Source organism: Simochromis diagramma, unplaced genomic scaffold (assembly GCF_900408965.1).
Source record: "Simochromis diagramma unplaced genomic scaffold, fSimDia1.1 OVJJ01000466.1, whole genome shotgun sequence".
NCBI classification, from domain to species: domain Eukaryota; kingdom Metazoa; phylum Chordata; class Actinopteri; order Cichliformes; family Cichlidae; genus Simochromis; species Simochromis diagramma.
This window is the reverse complement of record NW_024387287.1, coordinates 1,499,413-1,521,489: the sequence shown is the minus strand read 5'-3', so window position 1 is coordinate 1,521,489 and position 22,077 is coordinate 1,499,413. Positions and strand designations below refer to the sequence as shown.

The 22,077-nt window shown below is 43.1% G+C and overlaps 1 protein-coding gene across 1 annotated transcript; it reads right to left on the bottom strand.

Annotated features, from left to right (window-relative positions):
• Nucleotides 1-203: 203 nt before the first annotated feature.
• Nucleotides 204-21,754, bottom strand: LOC120716281 (immunoglobulin superfamily member 21-like). Its single transcript, XM_040003750.1, has 10 exons — nt 21,583-21,754; nt 6,083-6,240; nt 4,498-4,619; nt 4,286-4,404; nt 3,810-3,925; nt 1,904-2,417; nt 1,696-1,796; nt 1,360-1,552; nt 1,243-1,281; nt 204-663 (listed from the first exon to the last, which is right to left on the bottom strand). The coding sequence occupies exons 1-10, from the start codon at nt 21,752-21,754 to the stop codon at nt 584-586; spliced, it is 1,614 nt and encodes a 537-aa protein (XP_039859684.1). The 3' UTR covers nt 204-583.
• Nucleotides 21,755-22,077: the final 323 nt, after the last annotated feature.

Sequence of the window (22,077 nt, the reverse complement as noted above, 5' to 3'; positions counted from 1 at the left end):
CAACCTGAAGAGCCGGTTCGGAGCTGAAAGAGCTGGCTCTTTTTAGTGAGCCGAGCCTAAAGATCCGGTTCTCTAAAAAGAGCTGGAAATCCCATCACTAGAAGGAACAATCAGACCCCCAAAACATCAGCTATTTTATGTAAGAACGTGAAAGCTGTCCAGATTTGATGATTTCTAGAGAACTTGTTCACCAGATCTTTTTGAATAATAGCCCTAACTAATCAATATTTGATGTGTCTTTGAGTTGGCCTGGGTTGTGGGTTTTTGTTTTTGTTTATATAACATAAATCTGGCAGTCGGAGTGATGCTATGAATCAAAATCCCGGCAGCTGATAATGCTGACTGGCCGACTTACAATCTATCTACTATTATTCCTATGGTAGTGGTAAATCTCAAGTATTCCCAAGATTACATGTAAATTGCCTCTGAAACTTCATTCTGTGTCTAATGCAGAATCAGAATGAGTCCTTCCTCCTAGGTGCTCAAGCAGAAGGACTGGTTGGAGGTTTAACTACTTTCAGGGGTCACTGATGGTGCCTCAGGAAGTTGGGTAGTGTGTTTAGCAGCAGAGCAGAGCTTCGGGTCACGTCAGCTCACAGGTGAATCTCAGCAGTAGAATGGTGGATAATGTGAAGGAGTGCCGACCGACTGCTGTGTTGATGGCTGCACACAAACAAGACAAAATTCAAATGCTGATGTAACAACCTCCTATCCAAGCATGTTGTATTTGTACTGTCAACCAGCCAGTTTGTCCTGTGTGTGCGCGCGCAGAACTCCAAAGTTTGAAAATGATCACAAATACATCAAAGTGTCACACTGACAAACACACTGTCCTTTCTTCTAACTACACACCTGGTGCATAAATACTATATAAATAAATAAAAACTACAAACAGTTTCAAAAATAAACCTTGTACTGTAAATACTTTTGACACATTGATTCATCACTTAATTCAATGCCTTTAACTGTTTTCTATCATGAATTTGCAATTTGGGATTCAGTATCTTCACTCAGGGCACTGTGGACTGGAAGAGCCAGGGACTGAGCCACCGACCTTTGAGTAGCAGATGACCTGCCCTACCTCCTGGAGGTAATCAGATTATGTGTGGTTATTAAAATGTGCTGGGAACTCCCAAAAAGCCCACACCTCGAGGTCACTCTCTTTTTATACTTCTTGTTTTTCTTTTAGACTCGTGCAAAGTTGCCACCGTCACAGTTGTAGCTGTACTGAAACTGACGTACCAATGTAATGTTCTTTTCCTCTCTTCAGTCTTGGGTTGTCTGTAAAAACACAAGATTCACTTTGAGAAGACCGAAAGCATTGACTGATCAGAACTAATCCCTACACAAGCAACTCACCAAACACGATTAGGCGGGTGTGGGTATCCGTGGAGCCCAGAGGATTCTGGGCTGTGCAGCGAAACATGGAGCCATTGAGCTCAGCAGGGACTCTCTCCAGGATGAGTTCCCTTCCGTTATGGACTGCTCTGCCATCGAGCAGATCCCCACCAACCTTGGTCCAAGTGAACATTGGCTCAGGGAAGACTTCACTCTGTGGACACACAGGTGTGTGAGCATGAGAAGCATTTTAAATTTTATGCCAGTGAAACTGTCACAGCTATCCAACAGAAGTACTACAAGTTCAGATTTTTAAACTTCACAATGATTTTTAGAGTCTCTGTGTTGAATACTCACTGCAGAAGGTCCCAGCTGGAAGCCCTGGACAGTGATCCGCACTGTATCTCCCACTTTGGCTTTACTGGGACTCATGGACAGCTTAGGTCCTCTGGGAGCAGCTAAGAGGAAAAATGTAAAAATAACACACTGGACACTGAACACATGTGACTGGATTTAAAAACAACTCTGTTTGCATGTTAGCTCAGCCAGTTAGTGAATGACTCACCCAATATGACCTCAGCTTGCATGGGCATGGATAGAGCTGGGTGGTTGACCTCACAGCTGAATAGAGCCTCATTGTCAAGCTGGGGGTTGAGGCTCCAGGTTAGCATGGCTCTAACCTCCATGGTGCCATCGCCTGCTGCCTGCTGCCGGTGATAGAAGTAATAGAGAGGGTCAGTAGTCTGAACCCAGCGGGGAAATTCCCTGCTCACTATTGTCTCAGGGATAATCTCAGTGGTTTCCTCAGGATTCAGTTCGGACTCTTCTTCTTGGCCCTGAGAGTCAACAGGTCCATTATGGTCTAGCCTGGCCTGCTTCTCCTCTTGCTCCAGCAGGGTCCTCTGGAGTTTGGTGTCATCAACATCTCGACTGGTCAACACCTGGGTACTCCAAAGCCCTGCCTGGTTCATAGTCCAGCTCTTTTTGTGACCTGGGCTCTTACTTTGAACTCCTACTGAAGAAAAAGACTGGGCTGTTGGCACAACATCAATAAGCTCACCATCTCTCTTGAAGTATACCTAAACAGCAGAGAGAGAAAAACTTAGCTCACTAGGCATTTTGAAGACATTTAATCATAAGTCAAGTTCAGCTGGAGATAGCACAGAAATGTGAGTCTCATCCACAGCTGTAAAATTTTTAAAAATGCTGGCAGCCACCAGTGCTATCCCTCAGGTTCCTCCTCCATAGATCTATGGTTTAAATCTGAAATCTTCCAGGTGATTTTCAGAAAAGTTGACCTTTGACCTTGACGTTGAGTTCACTGAGATTCAAACGCATCCGAGATTTTTAGTATTTGCACCTGTGCTATTAATTAATTTGGAAGTCCATGCCGCCTGTTTTCCCACCCGCCCAGTAGATAATAATAACTCAGCCTTTTACGGCTAAGCAGCAACCAGGAAAATCAAATAGTCGTCAGGTTGTAATTTTTACAAGTCTATGATATAGACAACAACTTGGACATTATCAAGGTTATTGGCAGTTGCACTTGCTCCTGTTGTCTTCACTGATAGCACACACTTATCAGGGGTTGGTAGTGCTAAGACAACTTTACATACAGGATTTGTGCCCCGTGTGGCAACATGTTTAGTTTTATCTTTGTTTTTAGTCATTTAGGTTTAGGCATCCAAACAGGCTTACAGTGCAGAAGGGGGAAAATGAAATAGGAACAGGGTGAATAACAAAATCTAACCATCCTTTCAGTGTACATAAGAGCTTTTGCATTTTGCTATAAGATGGGTCTGCATTGTTCTTGCTCTATTGCTTTTTTATTTTGTAGTGGCATTTTCAGCAAGAATTGTATCCATCTATTTAATTCTGCTTATCTAGTTCAGGGTCACTGCCTGGGATAGGGCTGAAACTATCTCTGCTGAGGGCAAGAGGGGGGGGGGGGAGGGAGGGTAGCCAGAATTATGTTTCTAAAATGACATTGCCTCTAATTCTGTTGGCTGCATAAGTGGAAAACACGAAAGCATACTGTAAATAAAGGAGCTGTCACTGCACTGCTGATTGTTGGAGTTTTCCTGCTTACAGCCACATAATATTCTCCAATATTAATTCCCAATGCAATAAATTCCCAATTCCAATGTTCAAAAGAGGTCATCCAGGGTACAGAACACAGTTTTAAATAGCTTTTTTGCTTCCAAATTTCCAACTGCTGTAGGGTGCATCAAGTAGGGGTTATTGCTCTTTTTATGTGAGCACCAACCAAATCCAGCAGTGCACACTAAACTAATTCTGCAGTGAAAGAAAGAGCACAGTTTTCAACTCTATCAGGAAAATATTTGAGTTGTTTCCATATTCATAAATAGGCTGATGATCAACAATTAAGTTATCCTTCCTCACATACTTAGCAGTGATGTAAATACCAAATCTTTCAAGAGAGATAAAGACATAAAAATTCTCCATCTCACCATGGGAGCTGGTTTTGCTCCTGTAACAATGCAAACCAGAGTGAAGTTTTGAGCCTCGTAACGGCTGAATGGAGCTGGGCTGTTGGCCACCACCACAGAGATAGACTTTGGAGGTACTGGAGAGAAAATACAATGACCAAGGCAGTCAAAGAGGAAGGTGCTTTCATTTCATTGAAGGTGTGTTTAATGAAGCTGAGCTGACACTGGAGTGCAAAGACCTTAAAGAGCAAAAATTTCAAAACATTACAATAATGTTTTTTTTTACTATTTTTACATCTTATTACCCCAGTGTAATGAATTCTTCCTGTAAAATATACACCGATGGCAAATTATAACCAAACTATAGCTATAATGAAATACTTTACAATACTTCCATAAATTACTACAGAATTTAGTAAAAGATATACATGGTGCCAAGAGAAAACCACTGATACAGCCAGAGATGTTCATGGGACAACATGAGTATGAATACATACCTATGACAGTGAGGGTGATACTGCTAGAGGCTAGAATAACTTTGTCTCTGGAATTTCTGTCATAAATCCCTACATGGCACTCATACAGGCCATCATCCTCCATGTGAACTTCTGGAAGTCTGCAAAGGATGATTTTTATTAACAACTCAGATTTTCTGTGGAAAATTATCATAGAGCATAACAAAAACACTATTTCAGTGTACTAGTCTCACCGCACTGTTGACTGGTATACTAGGTCCTCCCGTTTGCGGTTGTCCTCCATGTTGGAGTAGCTAGTGTTGTACATGGCATTATAGCTGAAAATCTTTTGCTTGGCACTGGCTCCTTCAATAATCTGCCAGGGAGAAGTACAGTAGAATTAGAATCAATTGAACTAGAGGAGGCGGACCATATAGATATGAATTTGTGCACGCCTCAGCTTCCAAGCAGATACACCTATGGTATCAGTTTCAAAATCTTATGTGATTTCCGTCTCGAGTTATCGCTTTACAACATTTCAGAAAGCTTGACCTCTGACCTCTAATCTTCAAGTTGAGGTCACTGAGATTCAAAATCACCTGAGAGTTTTAGTAGACACGCCTATGGTATCAATTTGAAAGTCCTATATCAGCCTTGACATGTGCAATTTGCCAACCCCAACATAAAAAAGTAAAAAATGTATTTCCAGTTTTTGTGTTGAGATTAGTTGACTAACGCAGCGGTTGACGAATATCCCATTTCTTTGCCATGAGAAACTCTTAGGTGTATTTTGCAGCTGGCTTAGGGTCATTGTCCATCAGTAGTTTGAAGTACTGTCCGATCAGTTTTGCATCATTTGACTGAATCTAAGCATTAAATATAGCCCTGTTCACTTCAGAAGTCAGACTGACATAGCAGCCACATCAATAAATCCATCTGTAAAATTAGATAAACACACTGGCACATGCTGGCACATCACGGGCTGTTGCTTTTCCATTATCATATTTTTCTCTTCCCATGATTCTGGTATAAATTTATCTTGTCTATTTCATATCTGCCCAAAGATTTTTTCCCCCTTAACTATGCAGGCTCTATTTTTTTGGAAAAGTGTAATCTGGCCCTTCTGCTGAGTGTAACCGGTGTTTGCACTTTGTTGTAAATCAGAATCAGAATACTTTATTAATCCCGAAGGAAATTATAGGTTACATCAGGCAGCACGCTAATGGTGCATGCGCACTTACAAAGGAACCTATGACCAAACTTTACACAAACATCACATTGGGAAGACATGTCAGAGAGGTAGGCTGATAGGAAAAAACAACGAAAATACAATATACTCAGGCTATAAAGACTTTGCACATCATTTCCTATCTACATTTTGCACTCCCCTCACTCATAATCTTACATATTTGTTAATTTATCATTTGTATTCTATAACTGTAGGTACTAGGTATTATATATTTCTTTTATGTGTATTTATTGTTAATATTATACAGTGATGTATATATTACATATACTGTAAATACTTTGCACCATAACACCACAGCAAGATCCACGCACAAACTTGGCAATAAAAGTCATTTTGACTCCGATTCAGTCTGAGAGCCAAGTGTTTGGTTGGGGTGATGCGGTACTATTAGGTCTTCAAGATAAGATGATGCCTTATTATTTAAGACCTTGTAATGTGATGACAAGGATTTTGATTCTGGATTTAACAGGGAGCCAATGAAGAGAAGCCAGTACTGGAGAAATCTGCTCTCTCTTTCTAGTCCCTCTCAGTACTCTTGTTGCAGCATTACACACGCAAGATCATCATTCAGCTCAAAGCACTAACTTTACCTGTTCGTTTTCCCGAAACCACACAATCTCTTTCAGGCTGCCATCTGTTTGGAAGTTGCACTTGAGTGTGACTGTATCTCCAATGACGACAGGAGGAAGAGATTCACTAGTAACGGTTAAATAACCTGCCAAGAAGAAAACAGAGGAAGATAAGACTTCTGCAGTGAATAGAAAGGTTCTGCACAGTCAATAGTCCTGTGGTTTCTTATACTATTCACTGCTGCTCTGTTGTATATACATCAACGCTGAGGCATGTTGTTGCTGAGGACTTTATTTATTTGAAAGCTGTACTCCCCAAATTCCACCAACATGTTAAGTGCTCTACCAGGGGCAACAGGACACTGGACCATGTGCACAGTAACATCAAGCGACACCCCTCCCCCACCTCTGACAATATGACCACTCCTCTCTGCTCTTCATCCGTTTTTAAATCATCCTCAGGAAACAAACCCCTCCAAGCACCCAGGTCACTAAAACATGGCCAGATGATGCTCTCATCCAGCTACAGGTTTTGATTTGATAGACTGATTCATCTTTGAACAGCAGGACCTGGAGAGCTTCACTTAGTCTGTCCTTTTCTACATTAAGTGCTGTGTTGAGAATATAACAGTTTTTCCTAACTGGAAACCTTGGATCACGAGAGAAGTACAGGCTCTGATCAGAACTGGTAACTCTGCCTTCTGGCTGAGGGAAAGTTTTCTGTACAGCACTGCCAGAGCCAACTCTAGGAGGGGTGTCAAACAAGCTAAGGAGGCTCACAGGAGGAGGATGAGGCCTTCAGTTTCACACTTAGCAGAGCAGCTCAACAACTTCTTCGCTCGGCGCCACCTGACCTCCCCCTCCTTCTCACCCAGCACTCTCCCTTTAGGAGCATGAGGTAAGGAGGCAACTGAGAGCGGTGAACTCCAAGAGAGCTTTGTGGCCATGATGGCATGGAGCTGTGGTCAAAGCCTGTGCGGACCAACTGGGAGGGGATTTTCATCAGGTTGTTTAACCTCTGCCTGACTCATGCCACCATTACCACCTGTCTGAAGGCCTACATTATGATTCCCATTCCCTAAAAGCCTGTAATAGACTGCCTCAATGACTACAGACCTATAACCCCTAAATCTGCAGTCATGAAGTGTTTCAAGTGTCTCAGCATATCAGAGACTGCCTACTGCCCTCTCTGGACCCCTACCACTTTGCTTACAGAGCAAATCAGTCCACAGAGGATACCACCTGATCCTGTATCACTGATTTGACTCTGACTCTTGGTGGCGCTGTCACTTGGTGTTCGCTCGCTCTGTGGTAGAGTATCACTTCCTGTTCCTGCTCAAACACAGTGGTGTTTCTGAGTAGCTTATTTGCTTAGCAATTTAATTAACAACTTTTAAATACATTCTTCTTTCATAGTATAATCTTCACGTGCTTCATCCGAAGCACACTTTCTGTGTACTCACTACCTAATTTATAGTGAAAGTATTCACTCATTGTCTCTGTACTGTCTCGCTAGCTTAGCTTAGCTCGTAGCCGACTCATTAGCACCATGGCTACTTCACCTCTCCCTCCTGCACTTTCTTGCTCATTGTGTCAGATGTTTAGTTACTCCTCGGCCTCCTTTAGCAGTAATGATATCTGTAACAAATGTAGCATATTTGCAGCGCTGGAGGCCAGGATTACTGAATTGGAGACTCGGCTTCGCACCCTTCATTCACCCGTAGCTAGCCAGGCCCCTGTAGCTGGTGCAGCCGAAGATAGCGTAGGCCCTGCTAGCTGTTCCCCGGCAGATCCCAAGCAGCTGGGGAAAGAGGGCGGCTGGGTCACGGTGAGGAGGAAGCATAGTCCTAAACAGAAGCCCCAGGTACACCACCAACCCGTTCATTTGTCTAACCGTTTTTCCCCACTCGGCGACACACCCGCCGGGGGTCAAACTCTGGTAATTGGCAATTCTGTTCCGAGATATGTGAAGCTAGAGACACCGGCAACCATAGTCAATTGTCTTCCAGGAGCCCGAGCAGGTGACTTTGAGGGAAATTTAAAACTGCTGGCTAAGGGTAAACGTAAATTCAGTAAAATCATAATTCACGTCGGCAGTAATGACACCCGGTTACGCCAATCGGAGGTCACTAAAATCAATATTGAATCGGTGTGCAACTTTGCCAAAACAATGTCGGACTCTGTAGTTTTCTCTGGTCCCCTCCCCAATCAGACCAGGAGTGACATGTTTAGCCGCATGTTCTCCTTAAATTGCTGGCTGTCTGAGTGGTGTCCCAGAAACGATGTGGGCTTCATAGATAATTGGCAAACCTTCTGGAGGAAACCTGGTTTTGTTAGGAGAGACGGCATCCATCCCACTTTGGATGGAGCAGCTCTCATTTCTAGAAATATGGACAAATTTATTAAACCCCCCAAAATATGACTATCCAGAGTTGGGACCAGGAAGCAGAGTTGCAGTCTTACACGCCTCTCTGCAGCTTTTCTCCTCCTGCTACCCCCCCAAAAACCCATCTCCATAGAGACTGTGTCAGCTTCCAAAAAGAGAAAAAACAAACTAAAAACCAGCAACAAACAACTTAAACATAAACAATTACAAAGAAAGAACAATACAGTATCCACATCTGAACCAAAGAGTAAAACAGTGAAATGTGGATTATTAAATATTAGGTCTCTCTCCTCCAAGTCTCTGTTAGTACATGACTTAATAATTGATCAACAAATTGATTTACTCTGCCTTACAGAAACCTGGTTGCATCAGGATGATTATGTTAGTTTAAATGAATCAACACCCCCGAGTCATTCTAACTACCAGAAATCTCGAAGTACAGGCTGAGGGGGCGGTGTGGCAGCAATTTTTCACACCAGCCTATTAATTAATGAAAGACCAAGACAGACTTTTAATTCATTTGAAAGCCTGATGCTTAACATTGTCCACCCCAGCTGTAAAACTCAGAAACTAGTCTTACTTGTTATCATCTATCGTCCACCTGGGCCTTACACAGAGTTTCTGTCTGATTTCTCAGACTTTATATCTAATTTAGTTCTGAGCTCAGATAAAATAATTATTGTGGGTGATTTTAACATCCATGTAGATGCTAAAAATGACAGCCTCAACATGGCATTTAATCTGTTATTAGACTCAATTGGTTTCTCTCAAAATGTAAAAGAACCCACCCACCACTTTAATCACACTCTAGATCTTGTTTTAACATATGGCATAGAAACTGAACATTTAACAGTGTTTCCTGAAAACCCTCTCCTGTCTGATCATTTCCTGATAACATTTACTTTTACAATAATTGATTACACAGCGGTGAAAAGTAGACTTTATCAAAGTAGATGTCTTTCTGAAAGTGCTGTAACTAAGTTTAAGAATATAATCCACCCACTGTTATCATCTTCAATGCCCTGTACCAACACAGAGCAGAGCAGCTATCTGAACGCTACCCCAACAGAGGTCGATTATCTTGTTAATAATTTCACCTCCTCACTACGTACGACTCTGGATACTGTAGCTCCTGTGAAAAATAAGGCCTCAAATCAGAAGTACCTGACTCCGTGGTATAATTCTCAAACACGTACCCTAAAGCAGATGACTCGTAATCTGGAGAGGAAATGGCGTGTCACAAATCTAGAGGATCATCATTTAGCCTGGAGAAATAGTTTGCTGCTTTATAAGAAAGCCCTCCGCAAAGCCAGAACATCTTACTATTCATCACTGATTGAAGTAAATAAGAACAACCCCAGGTTTCTCTTCAGCACTGTAGCCAGGCTGACAAAAGGTCAGAGCTCTTTTGAGCCAACCATCCCTTTAACGTTAACTAGTAATGACTTCATGAACTTCTTCACAAATAAAATTTTTATCATTAGAGAAAAAATTACCAGTAATCATCCCACAGATGTAATATTATCTACAGCTACTCTTAGTACCATTGATATTAAGTTAGACTCTTTTTCTCCAATTGATCTTTCTGAGTTAACTTCAATAATTACTTCCTCCAAACCATCAATGTGTCTTTTAGACCCCATTCCTACAAAACTGCTCAAAGAAGTCCTGCCATTAATTAATTCTTCGATCTTAAATATGATCAACCTATCTCTAATGATCGGCTATGTACCACAGGCCTTCAAGCTGGCTGTAGTTAAACCTTTACTCAAAAAGCCATCTCTAGACCCAGCAGTCTTAACTAATTATAGGCCAATCTCCAACCTTCCTTTCATATCAAAAATCCTTGAAAGAGTAGTTGTCAAACAGCTAACAGATCATCTGCAGAGGAATGGTTTATTAGAAGAGTTTCAGTCAGGTTTCAGAGCTCAGCACAGCACAGAAACAGCTTTAGTGAAGGTTACAAATGATCTTCTTATGGCCTCTGACAGTGGACTCATCTCTGTGCTTGTCCTGCTAGACCTTAGTGCAGCGTTCGATACTATGGACCATAATATCCTATTAGAGCGATTAGAACATGCTGTAGGTATTACAGGTACTGCGCTGCAGTGGTTTGTATCATATCTATCTAATAGACTCCAATTTGTGCATGTAAATGGAGAGTCCTCTTCACACACTGAGGTTAATTATGGAGTTCCACAGGGTTCAGTGCTAGGACCAATTCTGTTTACATTATACATGCTTCCCCTATGCAGCATCATTAGAAGACATAGCATACATTTTCACTGCTATGCTGATGACACCCAGCTCTATCTGTCCATGAAGCCAGATGACACACACCAATTAGTTAAACTGCAGGAATGTCTTAAAGACATAAAGACCTGGATTGCCGCTAACTTTCTGCTTCTTAATTCAGATAAAACTGAGGTTATTGTACTCGGCCCTGAAAAGCTTAGAAATATGGTATCTAACCAGATTCTTACTCTGGATGGCATTACCTTGGCCTCCAGTAACGCGGTGAGGAACCTTGGAGTCATTTTTGACCAGGACATGTCCTTCAACGCACATATTAAACAAATATGTAAGACTGCTTTCTTCCATTTGCGCAACATCTCTAAAATTAGAAATATCCTGTCTCAGAGTGACGCTGAAAAACTAGTTCATGCTTTTATTACTTCCAGGCTGGACTACTGTAATTCATTATTATCAGGATGTCCAAAAAACTCGCTGAAAAGCCTTCAACTAATCCAAAATGCTGCAGCAAGAGTCCTGACAGGGACTAGAAAGAGAGAGCAGATTTCTCCTGTTTTGGCTTCCCTTCATTGGCTTCCTGTTAAATCCAGAATTGAATTCAAAATCCTGCTCCTCACATACAAGGTCTTAAATAATCAGGCCCCATCTTATCTTAATGACCTTGTAGTACCATATCACCCTATTAGAGCGCTTCGCTCTCGCTCTGCAGGCCTACTTGTTGTTCCTAGAGTATTTAAAAGTAGAATGGGAGGGAGAGCCTTCGGTTTTCAGGCCCCTCTTCTGTGGAACCAGCTTCCAGTTTGGATTCAGGAGACAGACACTATCTCTACTTTCAAGATTAGGCTTAAAACTTGCCTTTTTGCTAAAGCATATAGTTAGGGCTGGACCAGGTGACCCTGAATCCTCCCTTAGTTATGCTGCAATAGACGTAGGCTGCCGGGGGATTCCCATGATGCATTGAGTTTTTCCTTTCCAGACACCTTTCTCATTCACTATGTGTTAATAGACCTCTCTGCATTGAATCATATCTGTTATTAACCTCTGTCTCTCTTCCACAGCATGTCTTTATCCTGTCTTCCTTCTCTCACCCCAACCGGTCGCAGCAGATGGCCGCCCCTCCCTGAGCCTGGTTCTGCCGGAGGTTTCTTCCTGTTAAAAGGGAGTTTTTCCTTCCCACTGTCGCCAAAGTGCTTGCTCATAGGGGGTCATATGATTGTTGGGTTTTTCTCTGTATCTATGAAGCGCCTTGAGGCGACTTTTGTTGTGATTTGGTGCTATATAAATAAAATTGAATTGAATTGAATTGAATTTCCTCACCAACCAGCCCAAATCAGTCAGATTCAGCCCCAGCTTCTCCCCCCACTGTCACTTTCTTACTCCTGACTTCCTCGTGTAGTAGCACAGTTTCTAGCACCCTATCGTATGCTTTCTTTGGAGCTTCCTTCTGACCTTCTTAATTAACAATCCCAAAACAAACATTGCATCTTTATTGCTCTTTCTTGGCCTGAAGTCATACTGCTGCTTGCTAAATGTCACCTCTCTTCTTAATCTAGATTCAGTACTCTCTCCCACATCGTCATGCTATGGCTCATCAGCTTTGTCCTTCTGTAGTGATCTCCTTTGGCTCTGCACATCACTCTTGTTCTTGAAATCACTACCAGTGCGCTTGTTCTCAGTTCCTCGGACATCCTCTCACCCTCCAAGACTGTGTTAAACTACCTGGTTAGACAGTCCACTGCACTCTCTCCTATCTACACGACTCTACAGGTATGTCATGTGGACCAACTGCTTTTCATTCTTCATCCTCTTCATAGCTGCCCCCACTTTGCTAATTACTGCACTTCACTGATTCACTGACTTTCCTGTATCCCTTCTCCTCCCTCTCTCATTTTCTTCATTCATCAGCTCCTCAAAAGACTCCTTTATCTTTTCAATGATTTTGCAAATCAGTTTATGTCACATTCTAAAGATCTGACATGTGGGGTACCGCAGGGTTCAGTTCTGGGTCCTATTCTTTTTCTTTTGTACATGTTACTTCTAGGACTTATAATTAGGCAGTTCCCTGAGGTGTTTCATCACTTCTATGCTGATGATATTCAGCTCTATTGCTCTTTTAAGCCAATGGAAGTCCATAAACTGTCCTGTTTAATTAAATGTTTAGCTTCCATTGAATAGCGGCTTGATCACAACTACTTACAGCTGAACTCTGAGAAGTCAGAAACATTAATTATTGCCCCCGACAACCAGATATCTCTAATCAAACAGCATCTTGGTTCTCTTGGCTCATCTGTTCACCCGAGCCTCAGGTACCTTGGTGTGATCTTTGATTCTGCCATGTCCCTAGAACAACAGTCTCGTCAGTTAATTAGGAATTGCCTTTTTCAGCTAAGAAACATCTCCAAACTGCGAATTTTGCTGTCTAAATCTGAGTTAAAAATGGTTATTCATGCTTTTATTTCATCTCGCTTAGATTATTGTAACAGTCTTTTTCTTTGTCTGAGCAAAATGAATCTTGACCATCTCCAGTTAGTCCAGAATGCTGCTGCAAAGCTTTTAACTAAGATACGAAAAAGAGCACATTACACCAGTGTTACGTTCATTACACTGGCTTCCAGCCTGAGATCATCTAATCAAAGGCTGTTGGTAGTCCCACAAACTTGTTTGAAGACCAGAGGAGATCGATCTTTTAGAGCGGTGGCCCCCAGGTTGTGGAATGCTCTCCCTCCATCATTGCGTTGCCTTGATTTTATTTATTCTTTTAAAAAGCAGCTTAAGACTCATTTATTTAAATTGGCTTTTAATTAGATTTGTGCTGTATGTTTGATCATTGATGTATTTTATGTATTTCTGTTTTATATTATTGTGAAGCACTTTTTATCCTGTGAAAAGTGCTATATAAATAAATTGATTTGATTTATCTTTTCAATGGTCTGTTGTGATGTAGCAGTGAAGGCTTGATATAGGACCCAAAATGCAGACTAATTGGGAAAATTAAACTTAAACACAGCTTTATTGCTGAATGACTACGTACATAAACCAAGAAACCTAAACTGAGATACCAGCCGGAACACACAGCCAGAGGATGAGGGAGATCACCACACTGGACGGAGGGAGACACAGACAGTAAATACATCAGAGGGGGTCAGAGCAGAGATGAAACACCTGGGGAACACAGGTGAACAAAATCAACTGACGAGACAGGGGAAGAACAACCGAGTATGGAACACACAGGACTCTTGTCTAGTTTCAAACAAAAACAGGAAGTACGTGAAACATACACACCAAGATGCAGACTGATGAAACCCAGGGAACAGAGGGAGGGGCAAGAGAGTGAGGGACGAGAAAGGGCAAGAGAACAAGGAGAGCAAGGGACAGAAAGGCAAGAGAAACCAGACAGACACACAGACCATGACTGGGGAAACGGGGGACAAACAAAGGACCTGCTGTGGTGGACACACATGAAAGCAACCAACTGAACAAGTTGCCATGGTCCCTGTGCCTGCCCGGCCAGCCCAGTGTGGCCACAAATGTTTTTGTTTTTGTTTGCTCTGCCTTTGCTCTCCCCTCTCTTGCTCGCCTTGCTCTCTCTCTCCTGTCTCTCTGCCTGGGCGGAGCTCAGATTGAGCTCCCACCCTTGACCCATGCACCTGCAGCTGATCACCAGTGATTCTGCATTTGGTTACTGACTCTTCTTAAGGCAGGGGCGCTGAGCTACTCGTCGCTGGAATATTGAGTAACTCTAGTTAGTATTGCCCGGCTCTGCAGAATTCTGTTGCTTCTCGTGCTTGCTTCAAAATAACCCTCGTTTCTGTAAATATGTTTCCCCAATCTGCCTGTATCCTGACTCCTGGACCCCGTAAGCAAAGGTGGAGCTGCTAGTGTGGAGTTTGTGCGGACGAGGAGCGGAGCGAGTGCGAAGGCTCGTGTTCCCTGGTGTTTTCCCCCAGGTGTATATCGTGCACCCGATGTGGATAATAAAGAACTGTTTAAATCGTATTTCTCAGTCTGCGTCTGAGTCCATTCCACCGCTGTACTTTAGAACTAGAGATACAAAAGACGAAACTAAAAAGCACAAGAAAACTAAACCATACCCAATAAAGACTAAGAAACATGGAACAACAATAAACAAAAAGGTCCAAAAGTCCAAAAACCGAAACACTGGGTTCAACCACCCAGGAACCCTAACATCTGTTCTCTGTGAACTGAAAACACCTGTATTAAGGACCTGACATGATGACAGGATGTCTATAGTTATTGCTCCCATGTGGACTGTTAAACCTTAAAATAAGTTATGATTTCTTTGATAAGGGTGAAGATATTTTACAAATTTAAATAACACTGTTGACAGATAGTGTAAAATGTGATAGTTAAAATGTGTTGTTGGTGAGCTCGTGCTGACTAGTTGCTTCCCAGTGTTGTGGATCAGTGTCCCCCAAGCCTGCGAGGTCATAAAGGGTGAGGGTGTCATGGGTACTCTGCAAAGGGATTTGCCATTGTTGAGAGGAATTAGAAAACTGACCACACTGAAACAAGTATTGAGTAGAATAAAATATTTAAAAGCTAAGATTGTCTTTATACACATTTATCCACATTAGCAGAGCATTATCATTCCCAATGCGCAACATACCAACAATTCGTCACATTCATCAGTATGTTACGTGTTGGAATGAGAACGTGTTAACATCAGATATAAAACTGATAAAACAGATAGAAAACTAGAAGATGGCCAGGTCAGGTATTTCACACTTCCTTCAACAGTCCAACAGTCATGCTAGATATATATATAGTATAGGCCATCCCTATACACAAACCAATACCATTTCAAAGTCTAAAGCTCATCAAAGATCCATAGGGGGAGGTACATCACTGTTTAAGATATTATCGTAGAACAAAAAATACATTTCGTAAATGTATATGGCCCCAACGACTCTATGAACAATTTTTCTTTACTTTTGTCACAATCTGAAAGCAGGGACTCAAGCGCAGAACAGGTTGACGTCTCAGAGCACCGTTTATTAACATACCAGTGCGATAATACATACAGTGACGGGGAAAAATCCAGGGTTCCAAGGGATTAGGGGAAGACTCTCTCTCTCTCTCTCTCTCTCTCTCTCTCTCTCTCTCTCTCTCTCTCTCTCTCTCTCTCACGCTCGCTCACGTCCTCACATCCAACTCACACACGTTCGTACAGCTTGGAGGTCACAGGTCCGGGAAGGTAAAGTTAGTAGCACAATTATCCAGCAATGAGAAGATCTGTGGCCCAGCCTCAAATAGTAGTTGGGAAATCAGCTGATCGCCAACAGGTGTGTGAGCCAAGGGCGGGAGCCAGCAGTGAGCTCCGCCCAGGCAGAGAGGTAGGGGAGAGAGAGAGAGAGAGAAAGCAAAAACACAAGTGTAGCCTTGTGAGGCCGGCTGGGCAAGCACGGGGACCATGACAACTTTACCTCGAGCGTCAAAAATTCCCAGCATGCTTCACCATCAGAGCTTCTGTTCAGAGCACGTCACTACCTGACTGAGGTTCCTCTCATTCTCTTACCAAGGTCTCTCATTGTCCAGAATTTCTTCTGATCTCTTCTCCCACCATTTCTTCCAAATTTTGCCAGCACACTTGCTCCACTCAGTGGATTTCATGATCATACAGTTGAGGTCACGGATCGCTTCTCAACGCTAGTCTGCCTACCACTTATATTTTTGCCTTATATTTTAGTATCCCCTCACCCTCATCAGTTGCACACCACAAAAGGAAGACAAGACAGGGAAGGAAAAGCTCAGGTATATTACCAGACAAGTTTTTGTGATAAATACTTCAGGTATGCCTCTTCCAGAACAATGCATTCCATTATTGTGACAAGATTTAGCTTTTTCTCAAACAAACTAAGCAAAAAGTTTTCAAAGAAAAGGGATTTTATGTCAATTTTATAGGCATTTAGATCTTAAAGCACGGTATCACCAACATTATAAAAATACCAATTTTGGTTTAAAAATAGATTGGATTATGACACACAGATCATGTGTCATGTTTCCTGTCCAGTCTGTCATGTGTTTCATGTCTATGTTGTGTCCATGTTGTCAAGCTTGTGTGGCATGTCTATGGCTGTGTCCCAATTAAGAGACCGCACGCTTGAAGTATGCATTTTGAGACCTATTACGTCATCGCGACGCAACGACGGCTGTCCCAATCCGAAGGGTACTTCAAATGCATACTCCAAATACGCCGTCGATTTCCCAAATGTCAAGCGTGGTCCGGTGCACGCTTCGTGGTCCCATATATCCCACAATACATAGCGCAGCGGTGGGTGTGGATAATTTTGCCGCAAAATACGGCAGACGGCAGAAGCAGAGCGGCCGAAGAGTGAACTGTCAAAAGTACTGAATATTATGTCACTTATTTATGTGCGAATGTTTAATAATGAAGACATTCCTGTTGGCCACATGTCGGCAGAGTTATGTGACATTAGTGATGTTTGTACTAACTTGGTTTTAGAGCCTTTACTTTAAAATATACGCCGTTCAATAGTTGCCCATAATCTTACAGAGAATGTGATGATTTTATGGATAATTAAAGTCAGTCATATATCCACAAACACAACAAGCTGAAAGTCAGTGAATGCTGCTCGGTTTGTAGTCCTGAATATCAGGGCACAAGCAGGATTCACTGCACTGTTAATGTTAGCTATGTTATATTGCTGCCTCTGTTCGGTGGTGTCGAGCCAAACGGACTTTAACGTGTGTTTGAACGAGCTGACGGTTCACTCGTTAAGCTGAAAGAAAGATGCTTTAATCACAGCAGTCACACAAGTGTCCACTGTACCATCTGGGAACTCTTCTTTTTTAGCACTCGTAATAACACAAACACTAAATCCTCCTTCTTTTGTGCTGTTTTGTAGCAGTGTATACACCTGAGACTGTCATCTATCTGTCTGTCCTGCACTCTCTCTCTTTTTCTTTCTCTCTGATTGTGTAATAAAAGTATGAACATGTATTTATAAGTTACACTTGTGTTTGAATCCGGCAGCTTATCAGACATTTGATTTCCATGTGTGACAACTGCAAGTGTCCAGAGTGAGGACAGACTGAGGGACCCACTGCTGCACATCATCTGTGAGGCTTTGCACCCCTGATGATCCACCAGGACAAACTCAGCAGTGTGTGAGGAAGAGGAGGAGGAAGAGCCAGCAGCAGCTGACAGATGGAGAGAATAGACAGACTGTTCCCTGTTTGTGAAGGACTGCTAGAAAAGTTTAAAATAACTAATTGTCTGTCCTGAATCAGTCTTATTAGGTAATGTTCAAATAATTATATCATTCCAGTGTTTTCAGTGTGGGAGAAAGTACTCAGGGCCTTCAAGTTAAACACTATGAAAGGCAGCAACAAGTTTAATATTCAGAAACCTAAAGTATGTATCAGCAGCAGAATGGACCTAAAAATAAATGTTTGTTTCAGTTCTATGAAGCTTTGAGTATTTTGGATTAGTAGTACTGCTGTGTTTGTTGTATCATATTGCTGTAATTGTTTATATGCTGTATATATCCTGAGGTAAGTTGATCTATAGTGTTACATCATATTCTATAAGGATGTTATGTGTTTGTATACTTTCTGCCCAGTTTGACCCATTTAGCAGAAGTCAGCCTGTTTAAGGCTCTGATATCTATTCTGTATGACTTAAAGCAGTTATGACATGGTCTGATTTTCTCACCCAATAAAGGAATATTTAATATATCAGTCTACTCTTCATTTTATCAGAAACAGTTATCACAGCTCGTACATTTTCTTTCTACACATATATGTAAGCATTAAGCCAAATGTAATAATGCCAACATATTAAACAAACAATATTTCTCTCTTATGTATAATACATCTATATATACACTGTCAAAGATACTTGTCTTTGAGTGAAGATTTAAGGTGACAGGCAATATAATTAACTGCAACTTGAATCTTTGACACAGAGTTCAAGCTCATTGTTGTAATATATATATATATTAAAAAAAAATCCCCACTCGCCCCTGTGGGCGGTCATCCTTGGAATCCTTCAAGCTCGGGTCCTCTACCAGAGGCCTGGGAGCTCGAGGGTCCTGCGCAGTATCTTAGCTGTTCCCAGGACTGCGCTCTTCTGGACAGAGATCTCCGATGTTGTTCACGGGATCTGCTGGAGCTACTCGCCTAGCTTGGGAGTCACCGCACCTAGTGCCCCGATTACCATGGGGACCACCGTTACCTTCACCCTCCACATCCTCTCGAGCTCTTCTCTGAGCCCTTGGTATTTCTCCAGCTTCTCGTGTTCCTTCTTTCTAATGTTGCTGTCATTCGGAACCGCTACATCGATCACTACGGCCATCTTCTTCTGTTTGTCTACCACCACTATGTCCGGTTGGTTAGCCACCACCATTTTGTCCGTCTGTATCTGGAAGTCCCACAGGATCTTAGCTCGGTCATTCTCCACCACCCTTGGGCGCGTCTCCCATTTTGACCTCGGAACTTCCAGGCGATATTCGGCACAGATGTTTCTGTATACTATGCCGGCCACTTGGTTATGGCGTTCCATGTATGCCCTGCCTGCTAGCATCTTGTGCTGCCATGATTAGTGCCTCTGTGCTGTCTTTCAGTCCAGCTTTGTCCAGCCACTGGTAGGATTTCTGGATATCAGCCACCTCCTCTATCTGCCAGTGGTACATTCCATGCAGGGGCCTGTCCTTCCATGATGGTTCCTCGTATCCCTCCTCTTTCTTGGGTTTCTGCTGCCTGAGGTATTCACCGAGCACTCGGTCAGTTGGGGCCATCTTCCCAATGTATTCTTGGATGTTTGTTGTCTCATCCTGGACTGTGGTGCTGACACTCACCAGTCCCCGGCCCCCTTCCTTCCGCTTAGCGTACAGCCTCAGGGTGCTGGACTTGGGGTGAAACCCTCCATGCATGGTAAGGAGCTTTCTTGTCTTTATGTCAGTGGCTTCTATCTCCTCCTTTGGCCAACTTATTATACCAGCTGGGTACCTGATCACGGGCAGGGCGTAGGTGTTGATAGCCCAGATCTTGTTCTTACCGTTCAGCTGACTCCTCAGCACTTGCCTGACCCTCTGCAGGTACTTGGTGGTTGCAGCTTTCCTAGCTGCCTCTTCATGGTTCCCATTCGCCTGCAGGAACCCCAAGTACTTGTAACTGTCCTCTATGTCTGCAATGTTGCCTTCTGATAGCTCGATCCCCTCAGTTCTGACTACCTTCCCTCTCTTTGTTATCATCCGAATACACTTCTCCAGCCCGAATGACATCCCGATGTCATTGCGTAGTGTGGATCAGTGAATCGATGTCTCGTTCACTCTTGGCATACAGCTTGATGTCATCCATGTACAGGAGGTGGCTGACAACTGCTCCGTTCCGTAGTCAGTATCCGTAGCCAGTATCCGTAGCCAGTCTTGTCAATGATCTAACTGAGGGGGTTCAGGCCTATGCAGAACAGCAGTGGGGACAGAGCATCTCCTTGGTAGATCCCACACTTGATGGTGACTTGTGCTATGGGCTTGGAGTTGGCCTCTAGTGTTGTACGCCACATCCCCATTGAATTCCTGATGAAGGCTCTTAGGGTCCTGTTGATCTTGTACAATTCTAGGCATTCCAGTATCCAGCTGTGGGGCATTGAGTCATAGGCCTTCTTGTAATCAATCCAGGTAGTGCACTGGTTGGTCAGCCTGGTCTTGCAGTCTCGGCTGACTGTTCTGTCTACCAGTAGCTGGTGTTTTGCGCCTCTGGTATTCTTGCCAATCTCTTTCTGTGCCCCGCTCATGTATTGACCCATGTGCCTTTTCATCTTAGCCAATATGATGCCTGACAGGAGCTTCCATGTAGTACTGAGGCAGGTTACTGGTCGGTAGTTGGATGGGACCGGTCCCTTCTTGGGGTCCTTGGGGATCAGGACCGTCCGACCTTTGGTTAGCCATTCCGGGTGTCTCTCGTCCACTAGCAGCTGGTTCATTTGTGCTGCCAGACGCTCATGGAATGCAGTCAGCTTCAGCCAGTAGGCGTGAACCATGTCGGGGCCTGGTGCTGTCCAACTCTTCATACTAGAGACCCTTGCTTGGATGTCTGCCACCATGATGGTTACTGGACCCTGTTCAGGGAGGTTGCTATGGTCTGCCCTCAGATCCACTAGCCACTGAGCATTGCCGTTATGGGTTGCGTCCTTCTCCCTAATGCTCTTCCAGTATTGCTCCGTGTCCAGCCTTGGTGGTGCTGTTCTCTTATTGTTCCCTTGCCACTGAGAGTACACCTTTGCTGGTTCTGTGGAGAACAGCTGGTTATTTTTCTTTTCTGCTGAAAAGTAAATTGGAAGAATTGAGAGTTCATTGAAAAGAGTACACAGATAGAAAATTCAGTACAATTAAGAAGAAAGAAGAGAAAGAGAAAGAAGAGAAAACCCCAAAAGTCATATAATAATAATAAATTTTATTTATAAAGCGCCTTTCAAGACACCCAAGGACACTGTACAATAGGATAAAACACATAATAAAACAATGACACAATGAAGGACAATAAAACAAAAGCACAAGATAAAATTAATGACAGTGGGAAGAAAAAACTCGCTTTTAACAGGAAGAAATTCTTGGAGAACCAGGCCAAACAGGTGAAACAGGTAGTGGGCAGTATGCAAGGGGTTACCTGTGTTGGCCCTGGTTTTCCTGAAACAGGAGGTGCTGGTGATGGTCTCCAGGGATGGCAGAGGGCAGCCAATGATTTTTTTGGGCAGTGTTATTTACCCTTTGTGCAGCCTTCCTGTTGTCAGTCGTGGCCTCTGCATTTCAAATACCCAGGCAGTAGAAGAGCTGCTCCACTTCTACCACTCCTCACAGTAGAAGGCCAGCAGCACCTTATGGTGGTGTCATCGGCATACTTGACATCTGAAGGTGGTCCACTTTGGTGGCAAGGATGTCTGGGATTATAGTGTTGAATGCTGAGCTGTAGTCCACAAAGAGCATCCTCACATAACTCTTACTGTTCTCCAGCTCAGTGCTCTCTGAAGTGTGATGGTGAAGGTCTCCTCCCAATTCATATCCCCAATACATAATTTCCCCTTGGGATCACAATAAAGTACTTTCTGATTCTGATTTGATTTGTAAGCAAAATGGTAGGAGTCAGGACAGGGCCGTATGCAGTCTCTAAGGTGCGAAAACACTATCTGTTCAAAACACTTCATGACTACAGACGTGAGGGTTATAGGTCTGTAGTCATTAAGGCTGTCTATTCCAGGTTTGTGGGGATGGGAATGACACCGTTCCCACCTGGCATAAGTCAGGGAGAGGTTGAACAGCCTGGTGATGATCCACTACCAGTTGGTCCTCGCAGCCCCTGGGATGCTGTCTGGGCCAGCAGCTCTCCTGGGGTTCAC

What these genes read in the sequence shown, in the direction of transcription:
- LOC120716281 (XM_040003750.1), bottom strand. Translation starts at nt 21,754, where the DNA reads ATGTATTGGGGATATGAATTGGGAGGAGACCTTCACCATCACACTTCA. An exon ending in GGTTTCGGGAAAACGAACAG is followed by an intron (nt 4,620 to 6,082) that starts GTAAAGTTAGTG and finishes TCTCCCTGGCAG; the next exon opens with ATTATTGAAGGAGCCAGTGC. An exon ending in GAGCAAAACCAGCTCCCATG is followed by an intron (nt 2,418 to 3,809) that starts GTGAGATGGAGA and finishes TCTGCTGTTTAG; the next exon opens with GTATACTTCAAGAGAGATGG.